Source organism: Scyliorhinus canicula, chromosome 11, assembly GCF_902713615.1.
Source record: "Scyliorhinus canicula chromosome 11, sScyCan1.1, whole genome shotgun sequence".
In the NCBI taxonomy this organism is placed as follows: domain Eukaryota; kingdom Metazoa; phylum Chordata; class Chondrichthyes; order Carcharhiniformes; family Scyliorhinidae; genus Scyliorhinus; species Scyliorhinus canicula.
The window spans coordinates 20,417,490-20,443,585 of NC_052156.1; the positions used below are offsets into that span (position 1 = coordinate 20,417,490).

The following is a 26,096-nucleotide window of genomic DNA, read 5'->3' on the forward strand; positions in this document are numbered from 1 at the left end:
CAGTGACCCAGCGAGGAATCGAACCTGGGACCCTGGCGCTGTAAAGCCACAGTGCTATCCATTTGTGCTATCATGCTGCCCTTAAAGTACCCAATTCTTTTGTTTTCTCAAATTAAGGGGCAATTTAGCCCACTGTGCACATCCTCAGGTTGTGGGGGTGAGACCCAGGCAAACACGGGGAGAATGCGCAAACTCCACACGGACAGTGACCCGGGGCCGGGATCAAACCTAATCCATCTCCTTACTTGCTCCAAAAAACAATTCAAATTGAATCCAATTTGTGGTCCCCACAAGTGACGTACGAGATCCAAGCTGACAAGAAAAGGCATTGCACCTGATCTCGGGCTTCACTATACTTTATCTGAGCCAAAAGGCTGAGACGTGAGGCAGATTTTCCAGGCAGATAAACACTTTTGCAGCCATATTAAGCTGCATCGTAACAACACAGGCCCCAATGACAGAAGAGACATTTCTAAGTGGCAAAAAATCTGTATAAAGTTTTATTGTGGATCTGACATTTGTACCAAACATCATCTAAATTTATGTGAATTGAGATCATATTAAAAAAATTAATTTAAATACAATTCTGAATTCCACGATCTAAATTGAAGTCCCGTCTCACAGACTGTACCATAAAAGATTCTTACTGCACACACCCCAATATGGAGGAACGATTGCAGGTCCTTCACTTCAAGGGAATAACATTTCCAAACATCTGCTGCTCTGTTTTGAGTCTATCGCCTTTTCACACGAGGGAACCTCGTTCTGGAAGCCTCTGTCTCCCTCTAGAGGGTTAACACTGCTGTTACAATACTGGATGTGCAAGCATACTATTTCTGACGTTACAATAAATAAAAATATAATCAAGCCTACCTCAAGACAAAGTAACAGAAATTGATTTCCATGGTTACGCGGAACCAATATTTAAAACTTGACCTGATGCCCTGACCAGCCCAACCCCTCGCACCCCCCCCCCCCCCCCCCAAAAAAAAAGACCAGTAAACCATCTGCCTTTCCTATCAAATACTGAACCTCGCCTGTGATATTTTTGGACCACAAAAGTTTTCACACCTTTTAAATTAAAACAAAGTTAGAAAAAACTTTACAAGTAGTTAATGAACAACAGGATCTGGCTTTTGGTGGTCACCTGGGTCAGTCACTTCAAATGGTAGATAATAAAGTTACTCGCTCCTTTAATTATAAAAAAAACAGACTCACTGCAAGTATATGATGGGTCAGGTTGGACAATAATTATTTCTCTCAACCAAATTGTAACAGCAGCAATTTAGGAAACTCTGAACAAACTGTGAATAATTGTTCTAGAGCAGGAATTTATTTTGGTTCAATTTTACAATACAGGGAATTTGAAGAAATTATTTCAGAAGAAAATGTTTCTGCTTTGTTTGATACTTTGAAAGCAAAAACAAATTCCAAGCACTCAGCTAAAAATAAACGAGCTCCAGCTCAAGGATGCTCAAAAATCCCAACGCTATTGGGGCCTCAAACTCTCACAGGGGTGGATGTTTGAACCGCCTTGCTCTGTCGCAGGGGGTTTCAATATGCTTCCTACATTGGCTGAACACAAAAGACAACAGACAAACAAGAAAATCAATCAACTTTTCTGGATGGGACAATTAGCAAGGCTGTACAATGAGATATCAAGTAAAAATAAGAATTTGCTTCCCTTCTAGGGAGCTCTTAGCTACCATTGGGTACCCAAAGGGTGCGAGATTGTGTCAAGAAATAGAGAGTCATTGCTAGCCTTACGAGGAGGCAGAATGGTCTGTTGAGATATATTGCTGTATCTCACGGACATGAAACATTCAATTTGGCCATGCAAAATTAGACGATTCTGGTTTTAGGGGGCGACAGTTCCAAAATTCCACCTGCAAATGGCTTAATTCCCTCCCAAGGCTCTTTAAACTTCAAGCTGAGTGGCAGATGTCAATCCTACTTTCTCCACATTCCTCAAACCTACCAAAAACAGGGCCTTCTAAGGACTTGAACTCCTGGCCTTCCTGGCTCAGGAATTGGGTGCTTGACTGCACCTTTCACAGGTAATTTCCATTATGTAGTGCTTGCTGTTGCCCATCCTATATTTATTGAAACCAATCACCGAATTAACTTGGCCCAACACCATTTAGCATACGGGCACTTCAATGTCTTTGCCTTAACATCTGTGCCAGATCCCAATCTCATCTTGCAGATTCCAACACAGGACAGTAAAACCTTTCTTTTAGGATTAGTTAAAAAAAAATTAAATCTCTCTTGTGGAAAAAATATTAACATCATTTGTCCATTGATACGTTGATTCTTTAGACTTTTTATCTTGTGTGTTGTTTGCTAAGTTGTTTAATAGTCTACAGTATGAACACTCCAAACAGACAGTCCCAGTGCAGGTGGAAATGGCCTGGGAGTGGAGAAAGAGACTCTTTTCATTCTATGCAACATCTGATGCGTCACGGGAGTCTGCTTTTCTTCATTCCCATGGCTGAATTAACAGAGGAAGCAGGTTTCCATAAGGCACTCCTGTACTCAGCAAGCTCTGTTCACTGGTCATAGCGTCTCCATTGTGACTCCTTTGCGTCAATGCAAAGATGCCTCAACTCCTCCTCCAGATCCTCAATGTTCTTCATTCCTCAGTGATTTCTCCTGTCACAAGTCTGTGACCTTGTTTTCCACAGATGCAGCAATCTGCTGTAACCGATAACCAAGTTGCATTTTCTGCGCGGTTGGATCCTCTTCTAGTGCTGTAATGATCTAAATTAAGACAAGAAGTGAAAGCAGTTATTCGACTGGCAATTTCACAGAAATTCAGGTGGTCAAAAGTTGTTCAGTATTGACTTCTGGTGGCGGCTATGAAGGATTTGGTCGCAAATTTGGTGGCTCCCGTTCGGGTCGGACCTTTGGACCTTTTCTCCTGAATTTTTGTCGGATTTGCTTCGGAAAATTGATGGTGGAGGCGATTATGAAGAGGAATCCTACATCGGTGCATGGAGAGGTGGACCAGAAGTGCTCTACAAGGACGAAATAGGCGAACAGAGAACGCTTGGGCTGAGACTGCAGCGGGATAAAGCATGGCGGACGACTGGGGTCCTGGCTCGAAGACCCAGCGGTCAACGGAGCAGCTGATGCAGTTCATACAGGAGGGCTTCGCCAAGCAGAAACAGGAATGCTTGGACCCGATTAGGGAATCGATTGCTCGGCTGGAACAGAGATTGGATGCTCAAGACCGGGCGATCCAGAAAGTGGAGAAGGCACTGAGCGAGCAGGAGGAACATCTAACAGCAGTGGAGTTGGAGGTGGGGATGCTGAGAGACCAGCAGAAAAGGCTCAGGAGAAGGTGGAGGACCTAAAGAATAGTCCCGCCGGCAGGACCCGAGAATCGCCGGTCTCCCGGAGGGATCCGAAGGAGCGGATGCTGGGGCATATATAACGGGTATGCTCGAGAGGCTAATGGGGGAGGGGAAGTTCCCCCGACCCTTGGAGGTGGACAGGGCTCACAGAGCGCTCACGAGGAAGCTGGGTGTGGGACACCCCCCCCCCCCCCCCCCCCGAGGGCAATGGCGGTGAGATACCTGGACAAGGAGTGTATTCTATGGCAGGCAGGCAGACACGGAGCTGTAAATGGGAGAATAGCATCCTGCGTATATACCAGGATCTGAGTGCGGATGTAGACAGGGGAAGAGCAGGATTCAACCAGATAAAGTCGACCCTTTTCAAGAAGAAGGTTAAATTTGGACTGCTGTATCTGGCCCATCTTTGGGTCACTTATGAGGAGTAACATTTTTACTTTGAGTTGCCCGAGGAAGCGATGGACTTTGCCAGAAGGAAAGGGCTGGTAGCGGACTGGGGTCTTTGAACTTTACTGCAGCACTCATGTTAAAAAAGTTTCTTCTTTTTGGACGTTATTTATAATGCCTTCGGTATTGATTTGGCGCCTCTTGCAGAGCTGTGTGAGTTAAAGTTAGCATTTGCACTGATGGGGGATGGAGGTGTGAATGTTAGATGTTGCATCGCCTGTTTGATTTTCTTTGTGTTTCTTTCGGGCAATTGGGTTGGGATTGTTTTTCTTTTGCATAGGGTGTTATGCTTGTTGAAGGGGGAGGTTTGCATAGTGCCGTTACTGGGGGGGGGGATGTTCTGCTGACAGGGGAGGGACTTTTGCTGAGGAACAAAAAGCAGGTTGGGGGCAAACGCTGCCTGGGGGCGGGCCTGCGGATGCGAGGGGCGTGGGCTCCAGACTGGCCCAAGGAAGGGGATGGCCGATCGGCAGGGGGGGGGGGGGGGGGGGGGGGCGTGAGAAGCCCCCATCCAGGCTGATCACATGGAACGTAAGAGGGCTAAATGGGCCGGTTAAGAGGGCACGCGTGTTCGCGGATTTGAGGGGACTGAAGGATGACGTGGCGATGTTACAGGGGACGCACCTTAGAGTAACTGATCAGATTAGAATAAGGAAGGGATGGGCTGGATTTAAGACTAGAGGGGTCGCGATATTGATTAACAAGCAAGTGTCATTCGAGGCGGGAAGAATATTTGCGGATAGAACAGTACAGCACAGAACAGGCCCTTCGGCCCTCGATGTTGTGCCGAGCAATGATCACCCTACTCAAACCCACGTATCCACCCTATACCGGTAACCCAACAACCCCACCCCCCCTTAACCTTACGTTTTAGGACACTACGGGCAATTTAGCATGGCCAATCCACCTAACCCGCACATCTTTGGACTGTGGGAGGAAACCGGAGCACCCGGAGGAAACCCACGCACACACGGGGTGGACGTGCAGACTCCGCACAGACAGTGACCCAGCCGGGAATCGAAGTTGCGGATGTGGGGGGCATTACATCATGGTTAGTGGGAAGCTGGAAGGGCTGCCGGTGGTGCTTGTGAATGTGTACGCTCCAAATTGGGATGATGTGGCGTTCATAAAGAGGATGTTGGGGAGGATCCCTGACCTGGTTTCGCACAGGTTGGTCATGGAGGGGGGGGGGTACTTTAATGCAGTCACTGACCCAGGGCTAGACCGGTCGAGCTCAAGAATAGGCAGGATGTCAGCAATGACAATGGAGCTTTATCTGGAAGTTATTAATGACACAGGGGAAGTCTCGGCTGCAATGGTCTGGGAGGCGCTGAAGACGGTGGTTAGATGGGAGCTGATCTCGATACAGGCCCACAGGGAGAAGGTAGACAGAGCAGAAACGGACCGATTGAGAAGGGAAATACGACAGGTCGACAGGATGTATGCGAAAACCCCAAAGGCAGGGCTTTTAGGGGAATTACGGAGCTTACAGGCGGAGTTTGGCTTGTTAACTACAGGGAAGGTGGTGGAGCAGCTGAGGAAGGCGAGGGGGGCGATTTATGGATATGGAGAGAAGGCCAGCAGAATGCTTGCACAGCAGCTTAGAACGAGGGAAGCAGCCATGGAGATAGGGAAAGTCAGGGACAGGGGTGGGAACCTGGTTGGAGACTCAGCAAGGGTTAATAAGGTGCTCAAGGAGTTTTACAGTAGGCTGTATGAGTCGGAACCCCCAGCTAGGCCGAAGGAGATGAGGCAATTCTTAGGGCAGCTGAGGTTCCCAAAGGTGGACGAGGGGTTGGTAGAAGGGCTGGGGGCCTCGATCGGGATGGAAGAAATGGCAGATGGTCTGAAAGCCATGCAGGTGGCTAAAACCCCGAGACCGGATGGGTACCCAGTGGAGTTTTACAAAGAGTTATCTGGGATATTGGGGTCACTGCTGATGAGGACATTAAATGAGGCAAGGGAGCGAAGGGGGCTTCCCCGGACGATGTCACAGGCCACTATCTCATTTATCCTGAAGCGGGACAAGGACCCGGAGCTATGCGGGTCCGACAGATCGATCTCTTTATTAAATGTAGACGCCAAACAGTTGGCCAAAATCCTGTCCTCTCGGATTGAAGACTGAGTTCCGGATGTGATTGGGGTGGACCAGACGGGATTCGTTAAGGGTAAGCAGTTGGCGGCCAATATAAGCAGGTTTCTGAATGTGATCATGATGCCCCCAGAGGGTAGGGACGTGGAGGTAGTGATCGCAATGGACGCAGAGAATGCATTTGATCGGGTGGAATGGGAATATCTGTGGGAGGTGCTGGGGTGGTTTGGGTTTGGACGAGGCTTCATCGATTGGGTCAGGCTGCTGTATCAATCTCCCATGGCTCCCGTACGGACGAACAGGTTGACATTGGGCTTTTTTAGGCTGCACCGGGTGATGAGGCAGGGACGGCCCCTCTCCCCACTGCTGTTTGCGCTGGCCATAGAGCCGCTGGCAATTGCGCTGAGAGCCTCAAGGGACTGGAAGGGGCTTGTCCGAGGGGAGGGGGTGGAACACAGAGTCTCGCTATACACAGATGACCTGCTCCTATACGTTTCGGACCCACTAGAACGGATGGAAGAAATTATGAGGATTCTGGGGGAATTTGGCTGGTTTTCCGGTTATAAATTGAACATGGGGAAAAGTGAGATGTTTGAGATCCAGGCAAGGGGGCAGGAGAGGCGATTAGGGGAGCTGCTGTTTAGAGTGGTAGGGGGAAGCTTTCAGTACCTATGCATCCAAGTGGCGCGGGAATAGGAACAGCTGCATAAGTTAGATCAGGCCTGACTAGTAGACCAAATGAAGAATGATTTCCGAAGGTGGAACATGCTCCTGTTACCACTAGCTGGGAGGGTACAGTGAAAATGACGGTCCTCCCAAGATTCCTGTTTGTGTTTCAGTGTCTCCCCATCTTTATTCCACGGTTCTTCTTTAATCGGGTCAATAAGGTGATCGCTGGCTTTGTATGGGCGGGTAAGACCCCGCGAGTAAAAAAGGGGATGCTGGAGCAGAGCCGGCAGGAGGGTGGGCTGGCGCTGCCAAATTTTGGTAATTATTATTGGGCGGCAAATATAGCCATGATTAGAAAGTGGGTTTGGGGGGGGGGGGGGGGGGGGGGTGTCGGCGTGGGAACGAGTAGAGGCGGCATCATGCAAGGGCACTAGTTTGGGGGCATTGGTAACGGCGCCACTGCCGTTCCCGCTGGCACGGTACTCCACCAGCCACATGGTGGCAGCGGCCCTGAGAGTCTGGGGGCAATGGAGGAGACATGGGAGCGGAGGGAGCATCGGTCTGGTCTCCAATCTGCAACAATCACCGGTTTGCCCCGGAGATGGCAGAGAGCAGGAATCGAGACGATATGTTTATAGAGGGGAGCTTCCCCAGCCTGAGGGAGTTGGAGGAGACATTTGAATTGATGGGAGGGAAATGAGTTTAGGTGCGGGACTTCCTACGCAGGCAGGTCTCAACCTTCCCGCTCCTACCACCAAGGGGGATACAGGACAGGGTAGTTTCCAGAGTGTGGGTGGGAGAAGGGAGGGTTTCGGACATTTACAAGGAACTCATGGGGTCAGAGAAGACACAGACTGAGGAGCTGAAACACAAATGGGAAGAGGAGTTGGGAGATAGAGGATGGTCTCTGGGCGGGTGCGTTGAGTAGAGTCAACGTGTCCACAACATGCGCCAGAGTCAGCCTGATACAGTTTAAGGTCATTCACTGGGCTCACATGACACTGGCCCGGTTGAGCAGGTTCTTTGGGGTAGAAGATAGGTGAGCAAGGTGTGCGGGAGGACCAGCGAACCATGTCCATATGTTCTGGGCATCCTCAAAACTTAGGGGATTCTGGCAGGGCCTTGCGGATGTCATGTCCAAGGTGTTAAAAACAAGGGTGGCACCGAGTCCAGAGGTGGCGATTTTCGGAAACTCGGGAATCCAGGAGGAGAAAGAGGCAGACGTTTTGGCCTTTGCTTCTCTGGTAGCCCGGAGACGGATATTATTAGCTTGCAGGGACTCAAAGCCCCTGAAGTCGGAGACCTGACTCACTGACATGGCTAGCTTTCTCTGTTGAGAAAATCAAGTTCGCCCTGAGAGGGTCAATCTTAGGGTTCGCCCAGAGGTGGCAGCCATTCGTCGACTTTTTTGAGGAAAATTAACCGTCAGCAGGAGGTTTGTTTAGCTTAGAGTAGGGTGTTAGAAAACATGGGACCTGTGAGGGAGGAAAACGGCTTTTGCACTATGTTTATATTTGTATGTACACTGTTTCTTCTGTTGTTGTTATAAAACCATAAATACCTCAATAAAAAAGTTAAATTGTTCAGTATTTCACAGGAGATACAGTGCCCTGCTCCCTCGTTTGAATAACAGTTTAGCCGACAGGAACACTGATTTCTGTCAAGCACCCAAAGGCCGCAGCTAATTTGCTTTGGAATGCAAACAAATCTAACTTTCTGACAGACTCCCCAGGTATTGAAGCCACCATCTCCAATGCGTCTTTGCTTTCCCCATGCAGACTCCTCAGGCCACCTATTCCAGAGTGTTGTGATACTGCTCTTTGTCTTCCTTCCTAGAATACGGCGTATCAGACAGCATTATGGAGGAGATGGGCTTCTTTTAAATGCCAAGTATGTTGGTGTTTTTTCCACGCATGCTCGATTAATCTTATATTGAAATTTAAGCATTAGATTCTCCCACCAAATCTTCTGGCCAATTAGATAATCTTCATCAGGGATTCCACGGACTTCAAAGATTCTGCCTTCGTTTGGGCAATTCAGAAATGGATTATGACCTTATTTATTGCATGCATCAAGCAGTTCAGGTATAACTAGCTCTAAGCTTTTAAACATGGCTTTTGCTGCTCAATTGGATTTTTAACCTCCAAATAATCACAAAGGGAAGGAATGATTCACTCCAGGGGTCATTGAATGAAAAAATAGGGCTTTAGTATTTCTAAAACAAAACTTTATTATGAATAAAATATAAAACTTTTAACTTCACACCCGAAAAGGACAGCTTACAATTACCCCTGAACACAATACAATTTTCCATTAAACAACAAGAAAAGAAACATACAGCCCCCAATCCAGTTTAAAACTCAGCAGGGCATAGAGTAATACATCCATTGCAGAACAGATTTAGGCCCCGGTTGGAACCCCTGCAGATTCTGGCTGACTATTTTCAAATTGCTGCTTTAACTGGATTGTTTAAGCCTCTTCCTAGACTGCTCTGCTTTAAAATATTACTCTTTGTTTTAAAAAAAAAAATTGTCGCACAGGGAAAGAATTGTTGACTCAGGATCAGGCAGATCAGAATTCAGCTCCTCTTTCTCAAAGCTTCTCCAAACTCACTGCCTCTCTGCCTTTTTGGGCTCCACCCAGCAATGACTTCATCTCCCCAAGCTGAAAAACAAATGCAGCGGGGTTCTCCCTTCTGGGGGACTAAGTCCCCACACCGGCGGGAGAACCGGTGCCAACCACTCCGGCGTCAACAGTTCAGGTATAACGAAAGTGCGGAATTCCCCTTACTTTCGGGGGCTAGGTGGACGCCGGAGGGGTTGGCGCCGCTCCAGCCGGCGCTGAAGGGACTGCATGTGTTTGCACATGCGCCCAAGGGCCGGCATGATCTCACGCATGCGTGGAACTGCTGCCGTGGTTCCGCACATGCGCAGACCGGCCGTCGTATTTTGGCGCATGCACGGTGGCTTCTCTTCTCCGCACCGGCCATGGCGGAGCCCTACAGGGGCCGGCGCGGAAGGAAGAAGTGCCCCACAGATAAGACCCACCCGCAGATCGGTGGGCCCCGATCGTGTGCCAGGACACCGTGGCCCCTCCCCCGCCACCCCCGGGGTCGGATCCCCCCGTGCCCACCCGAGGACTACCGTGCCGACTTATCTGCCAGGTCCCGCCATGTGGGACCATGCGGTACTGGCCAAAAATGGACGGCCACTCGGCCCATCGGGGCCCGGAGAATTGTCGGGGGGGGGGCTGCTTCCAACGGCCCTCGACCGGTGTGGCGTGCATCCCGCCCCCACCCGAAAAACGGCGCCGGAGAATACGGCAGCCGGCGGCGGAGCGGGATTCGTGCCACCCCCCCACCCCGCCCTGAGGATACTCCGACCCGGCGGGGGGTCGGAGAATCCCGCCCATGATCTTTGCAGGCTGCCAAAGCAAATTAACTCCCCAGGGGCCTCCCCAGCCAATCTACATTTTAGAAGGGTCAATATCACCTGCTGTTCCCTAGAAGCAAAACAAAATCCTTTTTAAAACCATGACCACTGCAGCCAAACACACTACATCCCCAGGCTTTTAAGTCTTAATGTCCCAATATCTAGGAGCCAACTCTTCCAACGTCACAGAAGTGACTGAAATTTGATGTTTAGGGCACTCGAAATGTTAACATTCCTGATCCTAGTCCCCACACATAATCGGGCCTACATGCCTGGTCTCCATACCTGGTCGTAGTACTTGTTGATGTATTTATAGAGTTCGTGGAGAGCCACGAGAGAGTTCATGTCACTGGAATTATTCTGTAAAAGATGAGAACAGTGGCTGTAAAGAGAATCGTCACTGGGGATTATTGCCCCTAAAAAAATCAACAGGTACCTCCTGAATCGTCGCAGCACTTCAGTCAAGCTTTAAGCTGGACAAGCTGGAGAATTAATTATTACTACTGATGCTTTCAAATGCCCGGATTCTTTGAGACGCAGGTTCTACTCCCAAGTACTTACTCTGGAGAGCTCAGCTAAAGCAGAGTTCATTTCCTGATCGCTAGCTGAGATGGTCTGTCGAATGTCTGCGTAGTACCTGTCAGAAAGAGCAGGGTCCAGTCACTTATACCTGATAGCGTACACCATCCCAAATTAAACCAAGTTGCAGAAATTAACAGCAAGCACATTAGCACCTGAAGAAAAGCAGCTTCACATTTCAGGCAGAGATTCTGTCAGAGGCCTTTCTGAAACTCTACATGCACAGCACTTTTTCCTTTTCTTTTTAAAAACACATTTTATTACAAACTTGTATCAAAGTAGGTTACAGCAGAATAAACACCCCGGGAAACATACTTCCCAACAATCAACTACACAGTTTGTACAGATTTTTCCCCTTTTTCACCCCCCGTCCCCATCACCCACCACCCCACGACAAACAGCTCCTCAAACATGGTCACAACCATCCCCCACCTTTTCTTGAGGTGAGCCCCTTAACTCACACTTTATGTTCTCTAACCGCAGGAACTCATACAGGCCACCCAACCATGCTGCTACCCCCGGTGGCGATGCCGACCGCCACTCCAGCAAAATTCATCGCCGTGCAATCAGAGAGGCGAAGGCCATGATATCGGCCTTCCTCCTCTCCATGAGCTCCGGCTTCTTTGAAACCCCAAACATCACCACCGAAGGGTCCGGGTCCACCCCCTCCTCCATTATCCTGGCTAAGGCCGCAAACACTCCCGCCCAGAATCTTCCCAATTTTTCGCAACCTCAAAACATGTGGCTGTGATTCGCTGGCCCCCGTCCACGCAAAGCACTTTTTCAACCTGTTTACAGGGTGTTGGTGGGCTTGGCTTGCTTCATATTTCCAGCATTTATGTCTTTATTTCAGATTTTTGTTTATTGCCCCTTTATTTCCAGAAATGTATTTTGTGGCCTGAGCTCCCATCACATTTCCACTCCTACAAGATATCATTCAGCTCTTGCAAACTATATTGAACAATGGTGATCAGTGGATGAAATTTACCTGCATTTTCAAAAGCCTCCCCCCCCCATAACACAGTAACGAATAAGATCAGAGTATGTGGAGTTGGGAGGGGCAAATGCCAGAATGCTAACTAACTGGCTTCAAGGCAGGAAGCAGAGAGGGGGAATAAAGTTCAGCTCTTCTGAGTGGCAGAAAGTGGGACGTTGTCTATTTACAAGGATCAACGAGGGGCCACCACGGTTCTCAACTTATATTAACCATTTGGACTTTGGAATGAACATCAATTTCTAAATTTGCAGTTGACACCAATTTTCTTTCATGTGTGTGTGTGTGTGTGTGTGTGTGTGTGTGTGTGGGGGGGGGGGGGGGGGGAGAGATACAAAGAACATTGGAAAGTAAGGGTAGGTGACAGGCATACCACACCCCAAATTGATCTGGCCCAGCTAGTAGATGCCCCTTTGGTGACCTTCCAGCCCAGGAATTTATGGATAATGTAATTGCATGAGAAATTTGAGCTGTTCAAGATTCATCAAAATCTCTAAAAGCCAATCAGGATGCCTTCTTAAAAATCCATTTATGGGATGTGGGTATCGTTGGTTAGGTCAACATTTATTGCCCATCCCTGGTTGTCCTTCAGAAGGTGATGGTGAGCTACCTTCTTGAACTGCTGCAGTCCCGGAGGTGCAGGTACACCCACAGTGCTGTCAGGGAGGGAGTTCCAGGATTTTGACCCAGTGACAGTAATGGGGCGGCGATATATTTCCCAGTCAAAAGCCCAGTTGGTGGGGTTCCCAGGTATCTGCTGCTCTTGCCCTTCTAGCATCGGTTTGGAAGATGCTGCCTAAGGAGCCTTGGTGAGTTTCTGCTGTGCACCTGTCGATGGTACACGCGACTGCCACTGTTTGTCGGTGGTGAAAGGATTGAATTTTTGTGGAAGGAGGAGCAATCAGGCGGGCTGCTTTGTCCTGGATGGTGTCGACAAGCTTGAGTGTTGTTGGAACTGCACTCATCAGGCAACTGGAGAGTATTCCATAACACTCTGATGTGTGTCCTGCAGATGGTGGACAGGCTTTGGGGTGTCAGGAGGTGAGTTACTCGCTGCAGGACTCCTAGAATTTGACCTGCCCTGGTAGCCACAGTATTTATAGGGCTGGTCCAATTCAGTTTCTGGTGAACTGTAACCCCAGGATGCTGATACCATGTCTAAGCAACATGGGCCAGCTGTATAACTTCTGTTAGATAGCACCTATATTTTCCAAATTGTTTGATTGAGCTAATAAAGTTACACTTCAATAAAATGAACACAAATGACTCCCAAACTGGGAATATATTGTATATGGAGAGTGCTGGACATTTTACCTTCATAGACTTTCCGTTGGCATTTGCATAGCCACTGGTGGTTATACAAAATTTACAATAAAAACAAATGCTGGAAATACTCAGCAAGTCTGATAATATGGGCGGAGAGTTAACGTTTCATGCCCCTGACCTTCCATCAAGGTTCTGGTCAACAGTTATGGACCGAAAACCTTAATTGCTTCCCTGCCCTCAGATGCTGCCAGTATGTGCTGAGTATTTACAGTATTTTGTTTTTATTTCTGGTTTCCGGTATCTGCAATGTTTTACTTGGATGCAAAACTGGCAGGTTAGCTTTCCAAGTTCTCCAATCCCCTGGAAATCTTGGGAGCTCTTAATTAATTGATTAATATCAAGATCAGGTACTGGGGCCAGGTGTATATCGTATTCCTTCGCGATTTTGTTAATTTCTCTTTCTTGTGAGGGGGGGGGGGGGGGCACCTACATTGGAGGAATGGACGTTTGTGACCTGAGCAAGCAGTGAGAATGATCGTCAGACCCATGGTTCAGGAGAAGAGGTCAACAGCAGCTCAAGCTTCTGTTTGACACAGCACGTGCTTGCTGAGCATTTCTTTACATAGAATTTACAGTGCAGAAGGAGGCCATTCGGCCCATCGAGTCTGCACCGGCTCCTGGAAAGTGCACCCTACCCAAGGTTAACACCTCCACCTTATCCCCATAACCCAGTAACCCCACCCAACACTAAGGGCAATTTTGGACACCAAGGGCAATTTATCATGGCCAATCCACCTAACCTGCACATCTTTGGACTGTGGGAGGAAACCGGAGCACCCGGAGGAAACCCACGCACACACAGGGAGGATGTGCAGACTCCGCACAGACAGTGACCCAAGCCGGAATCGAACCTGGGACCCTGGAGCTGTGAAGCGATTGTGCTATCCACAATGCTACCGTGCTGCCCCATCTTGAGCCAACTGTTGTGGTGCAAAGGTTCTCTTAACTGCTATCACTGGATGAAATTTCTCACCTTCTGTATTAAGTTGTCGACCCTCTAATCATAGAAATTTACAGCCTGACTGGTAAGACTAGCATTGTGGAAGATTCATTAGCTATCTTTATACCAAGGGCATTGTGGGAGGGAAAGATCAAAAGCAGCAAGATTGAAGAAATGGCTTCAAAACCTGACCAGCAAAATATCAAAAGAAGTTAGCTTCTCCCGGAAGGTTCCGGGCCACCAAACTGGCAATTTTTATTTTCTGGCCGCTTCCTGGATACCAGCATGTAACCCTCCCAGGCGCATTGGGAGAAAAATGGACAACTCAGGATTCTTACCTCTCCACCATCTGTTTGTATCGAGGGATGTCCCTGGCATACAGCAGTTTGTTAATTGGAGAATCCTAGAATTGAAAATTCAAACAGGATTCACATCAGTTAGACCTGAGGTGACAGTAGACATCACGCCAACAAATTCTCTTCTGGTCAAATCTCAATGTGCGCTTTAGAAGTGAAAGCTGGGGTCGAGAGTCCAGCACAAATTACATGCGAGAAAAAAGCTGAATGTTTTGGACCTCTGTGTTGAGTCAATAGAATGACATGACAACATGAAGGTAAAACGTGGGCCACCACTGCAAACTATTCGGGAGTCAGTTGAAAAGACCTGTTGATTTGAGTTTGGTTCTGACAAATGGTCTCAAGTATAGAGTTTCAAACAGAAATGTAGGCCTCTCCTTATGTTGATCACCCTATTGTCTTTGGGTGCATTTCTCCGGAGTAATTTCTAAGTTCATTGGTGACGGGTTTTTCAGGGAGTTTCCTCACAGCTATTCAATGACACTTTGTCAATTATTTGAGCCCTGGCGAGTTTCTCACCGGTTTAGCCCGCACTTCGAATTTTTTTGTAGCACTGGGGAGCTGAACTCGGAGATTGGGCCGCCGTTTTTAAAGGGTGCCCCGCTCTCTAGGTGAGCTTGTGGGTCCCCCACACCCATGGGCAATGACACCCCCCCCCCACCCCCCCACCCACGGGCACTATTCCACACCCCCCAAGTGAGGACATCCCACTATGAGGCCCCTGGGGGCCCCCTCTTCAGGCCCCCCCAAAGACCCCTTTGCATCCATTCCCTTCGAGGACCACTACCCGTCACCCCCCAAACATTCCAGACCCCCCCTATTTACCTGCCCTTCACTCCCCCACCACTCAAAGTCCCCCCTCCTTTCACCAGCGTGGCCCCCCTTGGCACGGGACCCTTGGCAGTATCACCCTGGCACCTGGCCACCCAGCCATCCAGGTAGTGCTCCTGCCTACTTGGCAGTGGTATCTGTGCACCTCAGCAGTGCCAGGGCGGCGGTGCCTAGGTACCATCTGGGCAGTGCCAAGGTGCCCACATGCCAGGGGCCACCCTACCCTGACCACCCAGGGGTCTCTAATAGCTCGGTAGGCACCCGCTCCCCAGGTGCCATTCCGCCTGCTCCACATTTGTGTGAACCGGCACCGATCGGCACCCAGCTGCTGCAGCCTCACTGGGGAGGCCGGAGAATCGAGGGAACCGTTGGATGTCGGGTAAGTTCACCAAAGCCAGTTTAAAACCGGCTTTGGCGTACTCTGTTTGGCCCTGTCCCTTGTGGGCGGGATTCAGACTTGGATAATCCCGCGAGGCGGGAAGACTGTCGGGAAGCCCAAGGGCTCTCCCGGCATTCACCGGTCGCACCTTGCTCAAGCGAGAGCGCAACACGGCCCGTGGATCACACCCTTTATTTCATTCACAATTCAGTCTATAAAACTGGTTACAGAAACTTCTACTTGTTCACGTAAGGAACAGCGCTGTGACAGAGAGTCTTATTCAACGCCACTAACTACTTTGCTGCCAAACAATAGTCCCCACAAAAAACAATTGAAAGATGAGCCATCTGGTTGGGCCACCTGGTTGCAGCTTTCTTCACTGTAACACTGCCAAAACCCAAGGAAAATGCTAACCCTTCTTTCCCCAAGAGGATGCTGCACGTGAAGAGATGGGGCAGAAAATAAAGAAGCAACTATGTTTCTGGAGTGAAATTCTTACATTTACGCAAAGTCACTTATTTCCTGGTTTTAAATGTCGATGCTGATATTTATAATGGAAACTACTTTTGTCTTTTTTTAATGCAGCATTATCACTTGTGGCAGCCCGAATTCAACATGACCATCAAGATAGTTTCCACGACTGACCAAAAACAGAGATATGAATTTCCAAAGAAGATATAAAAATAAGGACAGAATGTTTGACTTTCAAATATGGACTGAATTACAAGTGGACCCCATGGCCCAAATATCCCATAGCCTTTAACACCACCACTTGCTGGATTCCCGCTGGAGTCTAAAGGTTGAGAGTTCAGGGACTTGAGTACAAGGTTTTGGCTGACATTCCAGTGCTGCATTGTTGAAGAAGATGTTGGGCGGGCTTTTCTACCTTTTCCGCCGCCGGGATCTTCCTGTCCCGCCGAAGGCAACCCTTCCCGCCCACCCCCCTCACCCACACAGCAGGTTGCCTAGCAGCTGGGGTGGATGTAGGCCTCGGTGGAACCGAGAGATCCCGCCTTCGGTCAATGCCAACGAGTCGGATTCTCCGGTTCCCTAGCCGCGTGTTCCTCAGTGGCACGCTGTTCTCTGGCACTGGGATTATGTACGGCCACCACTTATCAATGGGATTTCCCACTGAAACCACCCCATGCCTCTGGGAACCCCGTGGGTGGCGGTAACAGAGAATCCCAATGGCTGGACAACTGTAGCTGAGATGTCAAACTGAGGCCCATTCTGTCCTCTTCCTCCATTTCAGAGGAGAACAAGGGAGCTCCTCTTGGTGTCCTGGCTAATCTCTTTCTCTCGACTAACAGCACTAAAACAGATTCACTGGTCATTATCACATTGCTGTTTTGTGGGATCTTGCTGCGCAGAAATTAGCTGCTGCATTTCAACGGTGACTACACGTTAAAAAAAAACAACTTAGTTGAATGTAAAGCACTTTGGGACATCCTCAGGTTGTGATAGGCACTACAGAAATGCAGTCTTCCTTTTTAATATGTTTGCTGCTGTAAACCCAATTATTTGTCAGGTTGTCCCCTCCAGCCTTTCTTTCCCATTATCCATTGGGCACACTTACCCGACCCAGCTTGTGCTCTGCAATAGTGCAGGAATCCATGAAGGTTTGTGCAATAACTGATAGCATGGCATCCACGTTATCCGACACCTGAACGTCAAAGGTGAAGTGAGGATTTTTAATAATATTTATCCAAAAGCGAAGAGGCAGACTGTGGAAATAAAAATAAAAAACTAATTTTATACACCTAAATAACTTTATGTCTGTATATTCTACTCTTTACAGAATTTAATAACTTGAACCATGACCTTCCTTCATTTAAGTTATTAAATCACCAAAACTAACTCAGAACTAACATCCTGGAATTCCCCCTTTTACTCTTTTTTTATTAGAATTATCCATATTCTGCCACTTAGCCTTTGAAAGCCAGAACTCCTTAAGAGCATGTCATTTTCCAAATGTGCCTCCAACAGCGACATATGAAAGGGTGCTTTATGAACACTTGATCAATCTTAAAATATCGCAACACCAACCAGTTTAAATACCCCTTTGGATTTACCAAATATTTTCAGTAAATGATCAAAGTCATAGCTCAATCGTCTTCGTTTTCCATCTTCCTCAGCAGCCACCAAGGAAATGCATTCCCCGTGCAAAGTAGATTGATTTTTCTCCTCCTTCAGGTACCAGGCCCTAAGTGGGCATTGGTTCCCATGGACCTCCATTGGTTTTGTCCACTATTATGGTTGACAAAGTACCACAGTGGTTTGCTGTTTCCCTCTGCGATTTGGCTGACCAGGAAACTCTCCCGTTCTTACCGCCTGCCATCAGGCATATTGGATGGATTTACAGGCTAACAATCCCGAATGGATTTACAGTCCCAAAGTGGGAGTTAGACCCAGAGCTGTTGCCCACACAGTTCCCAAAGACCTCTGACATTGATTTTACCACCGAATATGTTGCATGTGCAATAATGACAATTAGTCTTAGCAAATATTCCTACTTTAACCAACATAACAAGCCGGTTAACTGGTCATTTAACATTTGGTGCTTTTGTTGCAACTCATTACGGGTGGCAATTTGGATGTTGCATGTGTCTATAAAACCGTGGCTGCATTTCAAAAAGCAAATCAGAGATTGGGAAGCATTTGGACTATCTTGATGTTACAACATGTTTCATAAACATTCTTTCTTTCTACTTATCTGCACAGTCCCTTTCACATGAATGCCATCAAGCCTCTATTAATTCTCCTCTCTTCTTTCTCTGCAATATTGGAAATGATCCCAGTTACCTCAAATCTCACCTCACACTTAATTTCCATTCCTGTCACGGTGATGTTGAACCTATTGGGAGACAGCTTTGTATTCTATGTGCTTTGTTGCCATGGAAACGCACCACTATGAGGAGGCTTGCTTTTCGCAATACATCTTGAAAGGTACACATGATCATTTCGGTAGAATTCTGATCAGGTTGTTATTCCCATTACCCTTCCTCTGTCCAAAGCTCTGCACCCGAATCTCTGAATTGCCTTTCGTACATAACTGGAAGGTAGAGGCACAATACCTTCCCTTCCTAATGGAATTAAGCAAATTCCTCAGCATTACTGGTGATTACATAGGTGGAATTGAGAGGCGCGACCTGTGCTATATAACTGTACCTCGCAGCTTTCCAGGCAGAGTACAGGTCAGATAATCTTCAGATGTTTCAGCACTGGGTAATCCTATGCTGGAAACATGTAAATACCACATTGCACACGTACATACAACACATGTAAATGAACATGTGCATTTAATCACTTGGCATCCTTGTGCATTTCCAGACACGTATCAAATATATAGGAATAGAAGTAAAGGGTAATTCAGTGAATTTGAACACAGATAAAGGCAGACTTAGGAGCATCTTCTGTGCTCTATGCTTTGTTGTCTCTACACTCACATGTTTAACTGCTCTCCCGGTTGATCGCCCACCTTCCATTCTCTGTAAACCTGAGCTCTCAACTCCCGCCAAGTTTCATTCACCCCTCCGATTGGTCCACACTGACTCCCATTTTCACCAACTCCTCGATTTGAAAATTCACCTTTGTTTTTGAATCTCTCCCAGGCCAGTCCCAACAAATATTTAAAATTAAAAAATGCGGGTGGATCTACTCAAGTGAGAAAGCGCTTTAAACTTTTGTGTGACCATGTGGTTTAGAGGCAACGTTGGCCTTGCCTCTCTCCCCACCTCTGTACCCTGCTCCAGCTGTAGAACCCTCCACATAGTCTGTGTTCCTCCTATTCTGAGCTACGGTGTATCCCCATTTTCCAGCACCCAACCAACTTTAGCTGAATTGACACTAAGTTCTGGAATTCCCTCTCCCAATCTGCCTGCCTCTCTTCCTGAAAGACATTGCTGCAAACCTAGCTCTTTGATCAAGCATTCCACTTGCTGACAACTTGCGCCTGATTCTCCATCTCTGAAGTGCCTTGGGACATTTTACATACTTTAAGAGACACTCGATACATTCTCGTCAGGACAGACACAACATGGAAGTGCCCGCAGACAGACACACTGGTTATTACATTGCCTCAGTTACCTGTTTGTTTTCCAGATGTGAATAGTTTCTGTGTCAGTAATCCCATGGTGCAATGCCTGTTCATCGAGGAGGTCAAAGAAGTATTTGACCGCAAGGGGTACAGGCCTGCTTGTGCTGAGAATCACCTGGAAGAGATCATCGACAAACTTCTGCAGGGTGCCCTGAAAGGTACAAGAGAGGAGAATCAAAATAGTCTCTATTATAATAATAAACTCCACCAATCACAGCCAGCCCAAAATTGCCATTACAAACGAGGAATGGCTGCAGTGGATAGGCCAGAGATTAAGACAGTAGCGATATCCCAGCCACGCGAGTTAGAAACATGGGCCAGAAATAACAACGTTTTCTGCAATTATCTCCCGGTCCTTTGTTTTGTAAATTCTGGCTCCTACCTTCATTGAAAGCAGTCGGGTTAGGTAGATTTCGGGGATGGCTTTGGCTCGCTCACGCTCCTTCAAGCTGCCTCGTCTGTGTCTGGGGAGTTCAGGTTCTTCGCTGGCTTTGACCAGGTGCCAGACTTTGATCCCTCCTTCATCTGCATCCTCCAACATTGGTGTCTCTGGAGGGGGGGGAAATGGAGGAGCAGTGGGTGAAGAGGAGGAGAAGGAAATACACGTGCAAAATAGAAAAAAAAAAACAAATTTAAATACATTTCAGACAAGATACTTTCAAGAGTTAAATGTAAACTGACAAGTCTGTGTTGAATGTGGAACGTGTGTACATTGAAGCAGAATTATTTAAATCTTACAGCCATCTGCAGTGCCTTGCGGGCTATTTTCCCCTTTATTAATTCAGATTAGTTTGAATTAGGCAGCACGGTAGCACAGTGGGTAGCACTGTTGCTTCACAGCTCCAGTGTCCCAGGTTCGAGACCCAGCTTGGGTCACTGTCTGTGCAGAGTCTGCACGTTCTCCCGGTGTCTGTGTGGGTTTCCTCTGGTTTCCTCCCACAAGTTCCGAAAGACATGCTGTTATGTAATTTGGACATTCTGAATTCTCCCTCAGTGTACTCGAACAGGCGCCGGAATGTGGTGACTAGGGACTTTGCACAGTAACTTCATTGCAGTGTTAATGTAAGCCTACTTGTGACAATAAAGATTATTTAAAAAATGTATTAAAAAAATTATGATCTGAATCGGTCACTATCAAGATACTAAAATGAAAAAAATTGAAAATCGCTTATTGTCACGAGTAGGCTTCAAATGAAGTTACTGTGAAAAGCCCCTAGTCGCCACATTCCGGCGCCTATTCGGGAAGGCTGGTACAGTATTCAAGACTTCCGGGTTATTAAATTTGACTTTCATTTCACAATTCTTGTGGAAAATTTTGGGATTGGAATGGTTGCTTTGTCAAGGTTCGTTGTGCCTCAGGTTTTCATTGTGTTTAGTGGTGAGGTATGAACAGATGACAAAGACGCAGCTTTTCACTCACTCTCTCCTGCAGCATAATCATGGTTTTCATGGTGTATGTGCTTGCTGAGGCGTGGCACAAGAGCAACTGTGGCCCCATCAGTGACCTACAAAGAATTTAAAAACATAATTACAAAAAAAACAATTAGGATTTTCAACGCAACTTCCACAAACCACATTCAAAATTGATTTCTTACAACAATCGATCCAGATATTTGGATAATAAAGGAATATGCCAGGCAGGTTAACTGGTCTGGAGATCTGGGCATTTGTACATTCTCTCTTCACCCTTGGTTTGGGGCACATTCCCATTGTAATGATATGTATATTAACTGGGATGTAAAGAGTTAACAAATTAATGATAATGCTTCGTACCACTAGAGGGAACCACAGAAGTCATACATATCATGTAACTAGGGGATTCTGGGATTAGAAGATGATTAGATGATTAGGAGAGAGCTGGATAAGATAGTCAGGCATAGAGAGTAGTTGTGTACTTGAGAGTTCTGGAAGTTAGAGATAGCATAGTTTTATACAGTAACCTTCTACTTTAGGAATGTGAACGAATCTTAGCAGTGTAATAAATTTATAATTTTGTTCGTTAACAAAGCTTGGTGTTAAAGGCATTTGCTAGGCGACAGGTGGAGGAATTTCCTTTGCTGCCCTCGCGGGGGGCAATGGACAGAGTGCTTTCAGGGTTGTGGGTTGGAGAGGGGAAGGTGTCTGACATTTATAAGGTAATGCAGGAGGTGGAGGAGTCGTCAGTGGAGGAGCTGAAGGCTAAATAGGAGGGGGAACTAGGGGAGCAGGTAGAGGATGGGATTTGGGCGGATGCCTTGGAAAGGATGGGAAATGCTCAGAATGGAGTTCAGTTACGAGTGGCGTACCACAAGGATCTGTTCTGGGACCGTTGCTGTTTGTCATTTTTATAAATGACCTGGAGGAGGGCGCAGAAGGATGGGTGAGTAAATTTGCAGATGACACTAAAGTCGGTGGAGTTGTAGACAGTGCGGAAGGATGTTGCAGGTTACAGAGGGACATAGATAAGCTGCAGACCTGGGCTGAGAGGTGGCAAATGGAGTTTAATGTGGAGAAGTGTGAGGTGATTCACTTTGGAAAGAATAACAGGAATGCGGAATATTTGGCTAATGGTAAAATTCTTGGTAGTGTGGATGAGCAGTGGGATCTCGGTGTCCATGTACATAGATCCCTAAAAGTTGCCATCCAGGTTGATAGGGTTGTGAAGAAGGTCTATGGTGTGTTGGCCTTTATTGGTAGAGGGATTGAGTTCCGGAGCCATGAGGTCATGTTGCAGTTGTACAAAACTCTAGTACGGCCGCATTTGGAGTATTACGTACAGTTCTGGTCGCCTCATTATAGGAAGGACGTGGAAGCTTTGGAACGGGTGCAGAGGAGATTTACCAGGATGTTGCCTGGTATGGAGGGAAAATCTTATGAGGAAAGGCTGATGGACTTGAGGTTGTTTTCGTTAGAGAGAAGGTTAAGAGGTGACTTAATAGAGGCATACAAAATGATCAGAGGGTTAGATAGGGTGGACAGTGAGAGCCTTCTCCCGCGGATGGAGGTGACTAGCACGAGGGGACATAGCCTTAAATTGAGGGGTAATAGATATAGGACAGAGGTCAGAGGTAGGTTTTTTACGCAAAGAGTGGTGAGGCCGTGGAATGCCCTACCTGCAACAGTAGTGCACTCGCCACATTGAGGGCATTTAAAAGTTTATTGGATAAGCATATGGATGATAAGGACATAGTGTAGGTTAGATGGCCTTTAGTTTTTGACTTCCCATGTCGGTGCAACATCGTGGGCCGAAGGGCCTGTACTGCGCTGTATCGTTCTATGTTCTATGATTAACTCTTCCTCTTCCTGTGCGAGGCTTAGTCTCATCCAATTTAAGGTGCTGCATCGGGCCCATATGTCTGTGACTCGGATGGGTAGCTTCTTTGGGGGTGAGGACAGGTGCACCAGGTGTTCGGGGAGTCCAGCGAATCATGCCCATATGTTCTGGGCATGCCCAGCACTGGAAGAATTCTGGAAGGGGGTGGCGAGGACGGTGTCGAGGGTGGTTGGATCCAGGGTCAAACCAGGTTGGGGACTCGCGATTTTTGGAGTTGCGGCGGAGCCGGGAGTGCAGGACGCGAAAGAGGCTGGTGTCCTGGCCTTTGCGTCCCTAGTAGCCCGGCGGAGGATCTTGCTGCAGTGGAAGGATGCAAGGCCCCCAAGTGTGGAGACCTGGATCAGTGAAATGGCAGGATTTATAAAATTGGAGAGGGTCAAATTTGCCCTGAGAGGATCAGTACAAGGGTTCTATAAACGGTAGCAGTGTTATTTATTCAACACAACGCATCCGAGTCATCCAGGTAAAGCAGAATAGAGAACACAACACCCGTGTGTGCCGAGATACACCCTTTACTTGACTGGATTTATTTAATTAAATTCATGTGGGCGTCGCTGGTTAGGCCAGCATTTATTGCCCACCCTACCCGCCCTTTAGAATGTGCTGGTGAGCTGCCTTCTTGAGCCGCTGTAGTCCCCGAGGTGTAGGTACATCTGCAGTGCAGTTAGGGAGGGAATTAATGGCATGTAAAGCTCACTTCCACACAAAAGGCAGCTTTCCTATGCGTTGCTAGGAGTCCATGTCAGTGCCTCGTCAGGAGGAAGAATAAGCCAGCAAGGTTCCTGATCCTTCCAACCACAAACCCTTCAACCCGCCATAATGTCTTGCCCCACCCCCTTCTGAACCCAATTATTCATCGAGCTTTCCAAGTCTGTTCGCTCTGAGTACTTTGTCTCGATTTCCATGTCCAATGCCACACAAGATCAAGTAGTATGTTACCGAGGAGCAGGTTATGCCAACCGTTTGCGAAATAAACTCCAAGCTAACCTTATAGTGCTGCAGGGTGTTGAGACGCTTCCAGTTTCCCTGGAGAACGGAGGTCAAGTCTTCGTCTGAGAGGATGAGATGCCCAGCCAATCCTGATCTCCATTCTGATTTAACACAACACGATGAATAAAAGTAAGGAAAGCTGCAACATTCTCCACACATACAAGCATGGCAATAGCATTCCCAGACACATCAGCATTCATTTTTGTTCGCTGAGCAAAGGACAGCACTTTGCCAAGCCCAATCATAATCGGAAAGAGCCGAGCCTTCTCAATCCCATTTACAATGATGCATAGGAGTGCTTAATTCAATATCAAAAGAGCTACGCAAAATAATAATAATAATCTTTATTGTCACTAGTAACCTTACAGTAACACTGCAATGTAGCTACTGTGAAAATCCCCTCGTCGCCACATTCTGGCGCCTGCCTGGGTACACAGAGGGTGAATGTCCAAATCACCTAACAGCACATCTTTCGGCACTTGTGGGAGGAAACCGGAGCACCCGGAGGAAACCCACGCAGACACGGGGAGAATGTGCAGACTCCACACTCCAAGCCGGAATCAAACCTGGGACTCTGGGGCTGTGAAGCAGCAGTGCTAACCACTGTGCTACCATGCCGCCCATCTGCTCCAATTAGAAAGCATGCTGCCTGCCCAACCTTCTAATTTACTGGAGCTTCCAAGTTCCAGCTGTCAACAGAGAGGCTGTCACCTTCACCACCCAATTCATCCTTAATCAAGAGTTCAGTGTCTTCTCAATCTGGATCCCAGCACAAATGCCACCGTTATAAACTCTGCCCCAATCACAAGAGCTAATCTTGATCCCTGTTCAATGAAACAATGATTTTTTTCTTAGCCTCAAATCTGACTGGAACGGCCAATCCACCTGGAAACGTGACGCCAAAAATTCCATCTAATTCTCTGCTCCACTTCGACCGGAGAGAGTGGTTCCTTGCCACTTTCTTCCTTGCAAATACAATTTTAACAAAAAGGCCTCAAGTCCAGGATATGAACTGAATCTGAGGCTGCCCGACATGCGAGTATGAAAACTGCAGGTGTTGTGGAGATTTATAGTCTTGAGTCAGGACTTAGCATCTGCTCACGAGAGAAGCAAAACGTTTTCCAATTAATGATGACAAACCTGGCACGTTCAGTCTCTCCAGCTAAAACTCTGTCGAAGAACCATCCTTATTTCTTTCACCAAAATCCAAACATCTGTCAGTTTTCCATTTAAACCTGTGCCTTGACACTCTGTGCTTCTCACTACAACCCTACGTCTGACATATATTGTCCCTACACCAAACATACAAAGAAACTCTCATTAGAAACTTCTAGTTTCTTACCCAGGTCAAGTGTTTCCACATGTGGTCGGAGTGAGTAAGTCACTCCCTTGTGGATCTGGTCAATTATTTTTTCTTTGACTTGGGTAATGGTGTCACAGTCCAATACTTTCACGGGGGATGGCTGTGCATCTTCTCCCTGGACCAGGACGTTGAGGGTCTGTGTAGAGGATGCAGGACATCACACAAAAAAATTTAAGTAGGCAACACGAAACGCCCCAATCACGAGGGGTGTGAAAATATCCTCCCACATCATGCTCCAACTTTATTTGATGCCTCCAGTTAATACCCACCCTAAGTGGTCAGAAAATCAGGATCAAGAACAAAGTGCAATTTCATGAAGGCCACTTAAAGGTTTAGCTTGAATCCCCTTCCCACTACAAATTGTCTCTCAAAGCAGGGAAATTAGTAAACGGGACACACTCAACAAGAGATCTCCAGTCTTTAAAACCCACTGTCGTCGTTGGGTTTCTTTTTTATTATAAATATTTTTATCGCAAGATTTTTCAAATGATCACATCCAAACCAATACTTTCCAAACAACTTGATACGGGGAGAATGTGCAAATTCCACACAGACAGTGACCCAGAGCCGGGATCGAACCTGGGACCTTGGGGCCGTGAGGCAGCAGTGCTAACCACTGTGCCGCCGTGCTGCCTCCATTTTACTTTAAGCTAACAGTATTGTCTTTTGGGAGATTTACCAGTGTACGATATTCCACATCTTCTCGGAGCAGTCGGTTGTCATTTAGGGTATACTTGGCCTTTCCTGACACAGCATCAACGGGTCCTTTATCCACTTGGTGCTTGATTGCTCGGAACAACATGTAGAGGGATTCCCCTGCTGAATCCTAGGGACATGCAGGTTGACAACAATTATTATGTAGTTAAATGAATGAAAATTGCTTATTGTCACGAGTAGGCTTCAAATGAAGTTACTGTGAAAAGCCCCTAGTCGC

At 47.4% G+C, this 26,096-nt stretch overlaps 1 protein-coding gene across 4 annotated transcripts in view; it reads right to left on the reverse strand.

Annotated features, from left to right (window-relative positions):
* Positions 1 to 473: 473 nt before the first annotated feature.
* The window catches only part of plxnb1b (plexin b1b), a 272,332-nt gene continuing 246,709 nt past the window's right edge, over positions 474 to 26,096 (reverse strand). For all 4 annotated transcript variants that reach the window (XM_038812455.1, XM_038812454.1, XM_038812456.1 and 1 more), the window contains 11 exons: positions 25,842 to 25,988; positions 25,142 to 25,298; positions 23,797 to 23,900; positions 20,917 to 21,001; positions 19,879 to 20,045; positions 19,487 to 19,647; positions 16,977 to 17,124; positions 14,173 to 14,237; positions 10,557 to 10,632; positions 10,281 to 10,355; positions 474 to 2,760 (listed from right to left, as the gene is read on the reverse strand). In XM_038812455.1, the coding sequence (XP_038668383.1) occupies positions 2,656 to 2,760; positions 10,281 to 10,355; positions 10,557 to 10,632; positions 14,173 to 14,237; positions 16,977 to 17,124; positions 19,487 to 19,647; positions 19,879 to 20,045; positions 20,917 to 21,001; positions 23,797 to 23,900; positions 25,142 to 25,298; positions 25,842 to 25,988 (1,290 nt within the window). In that variant the 3' untranslated portion in view covers positions 474 to 2,655. The remainder of the gene's footprint in view (positions 2,761 to 10,280; positions 10,356 to 10,556; positions 10,633 to 14,172; positions 14,238 to 16,976; positions 17,125 to 19,486; positions 19,648 to 19,878; positions 20,046 to 20,916; positions 21,002 to 23,796; positions 23,901 to 25,141; positions 25,299 to 25,841; positions 25,989 to 26,096) is intronic.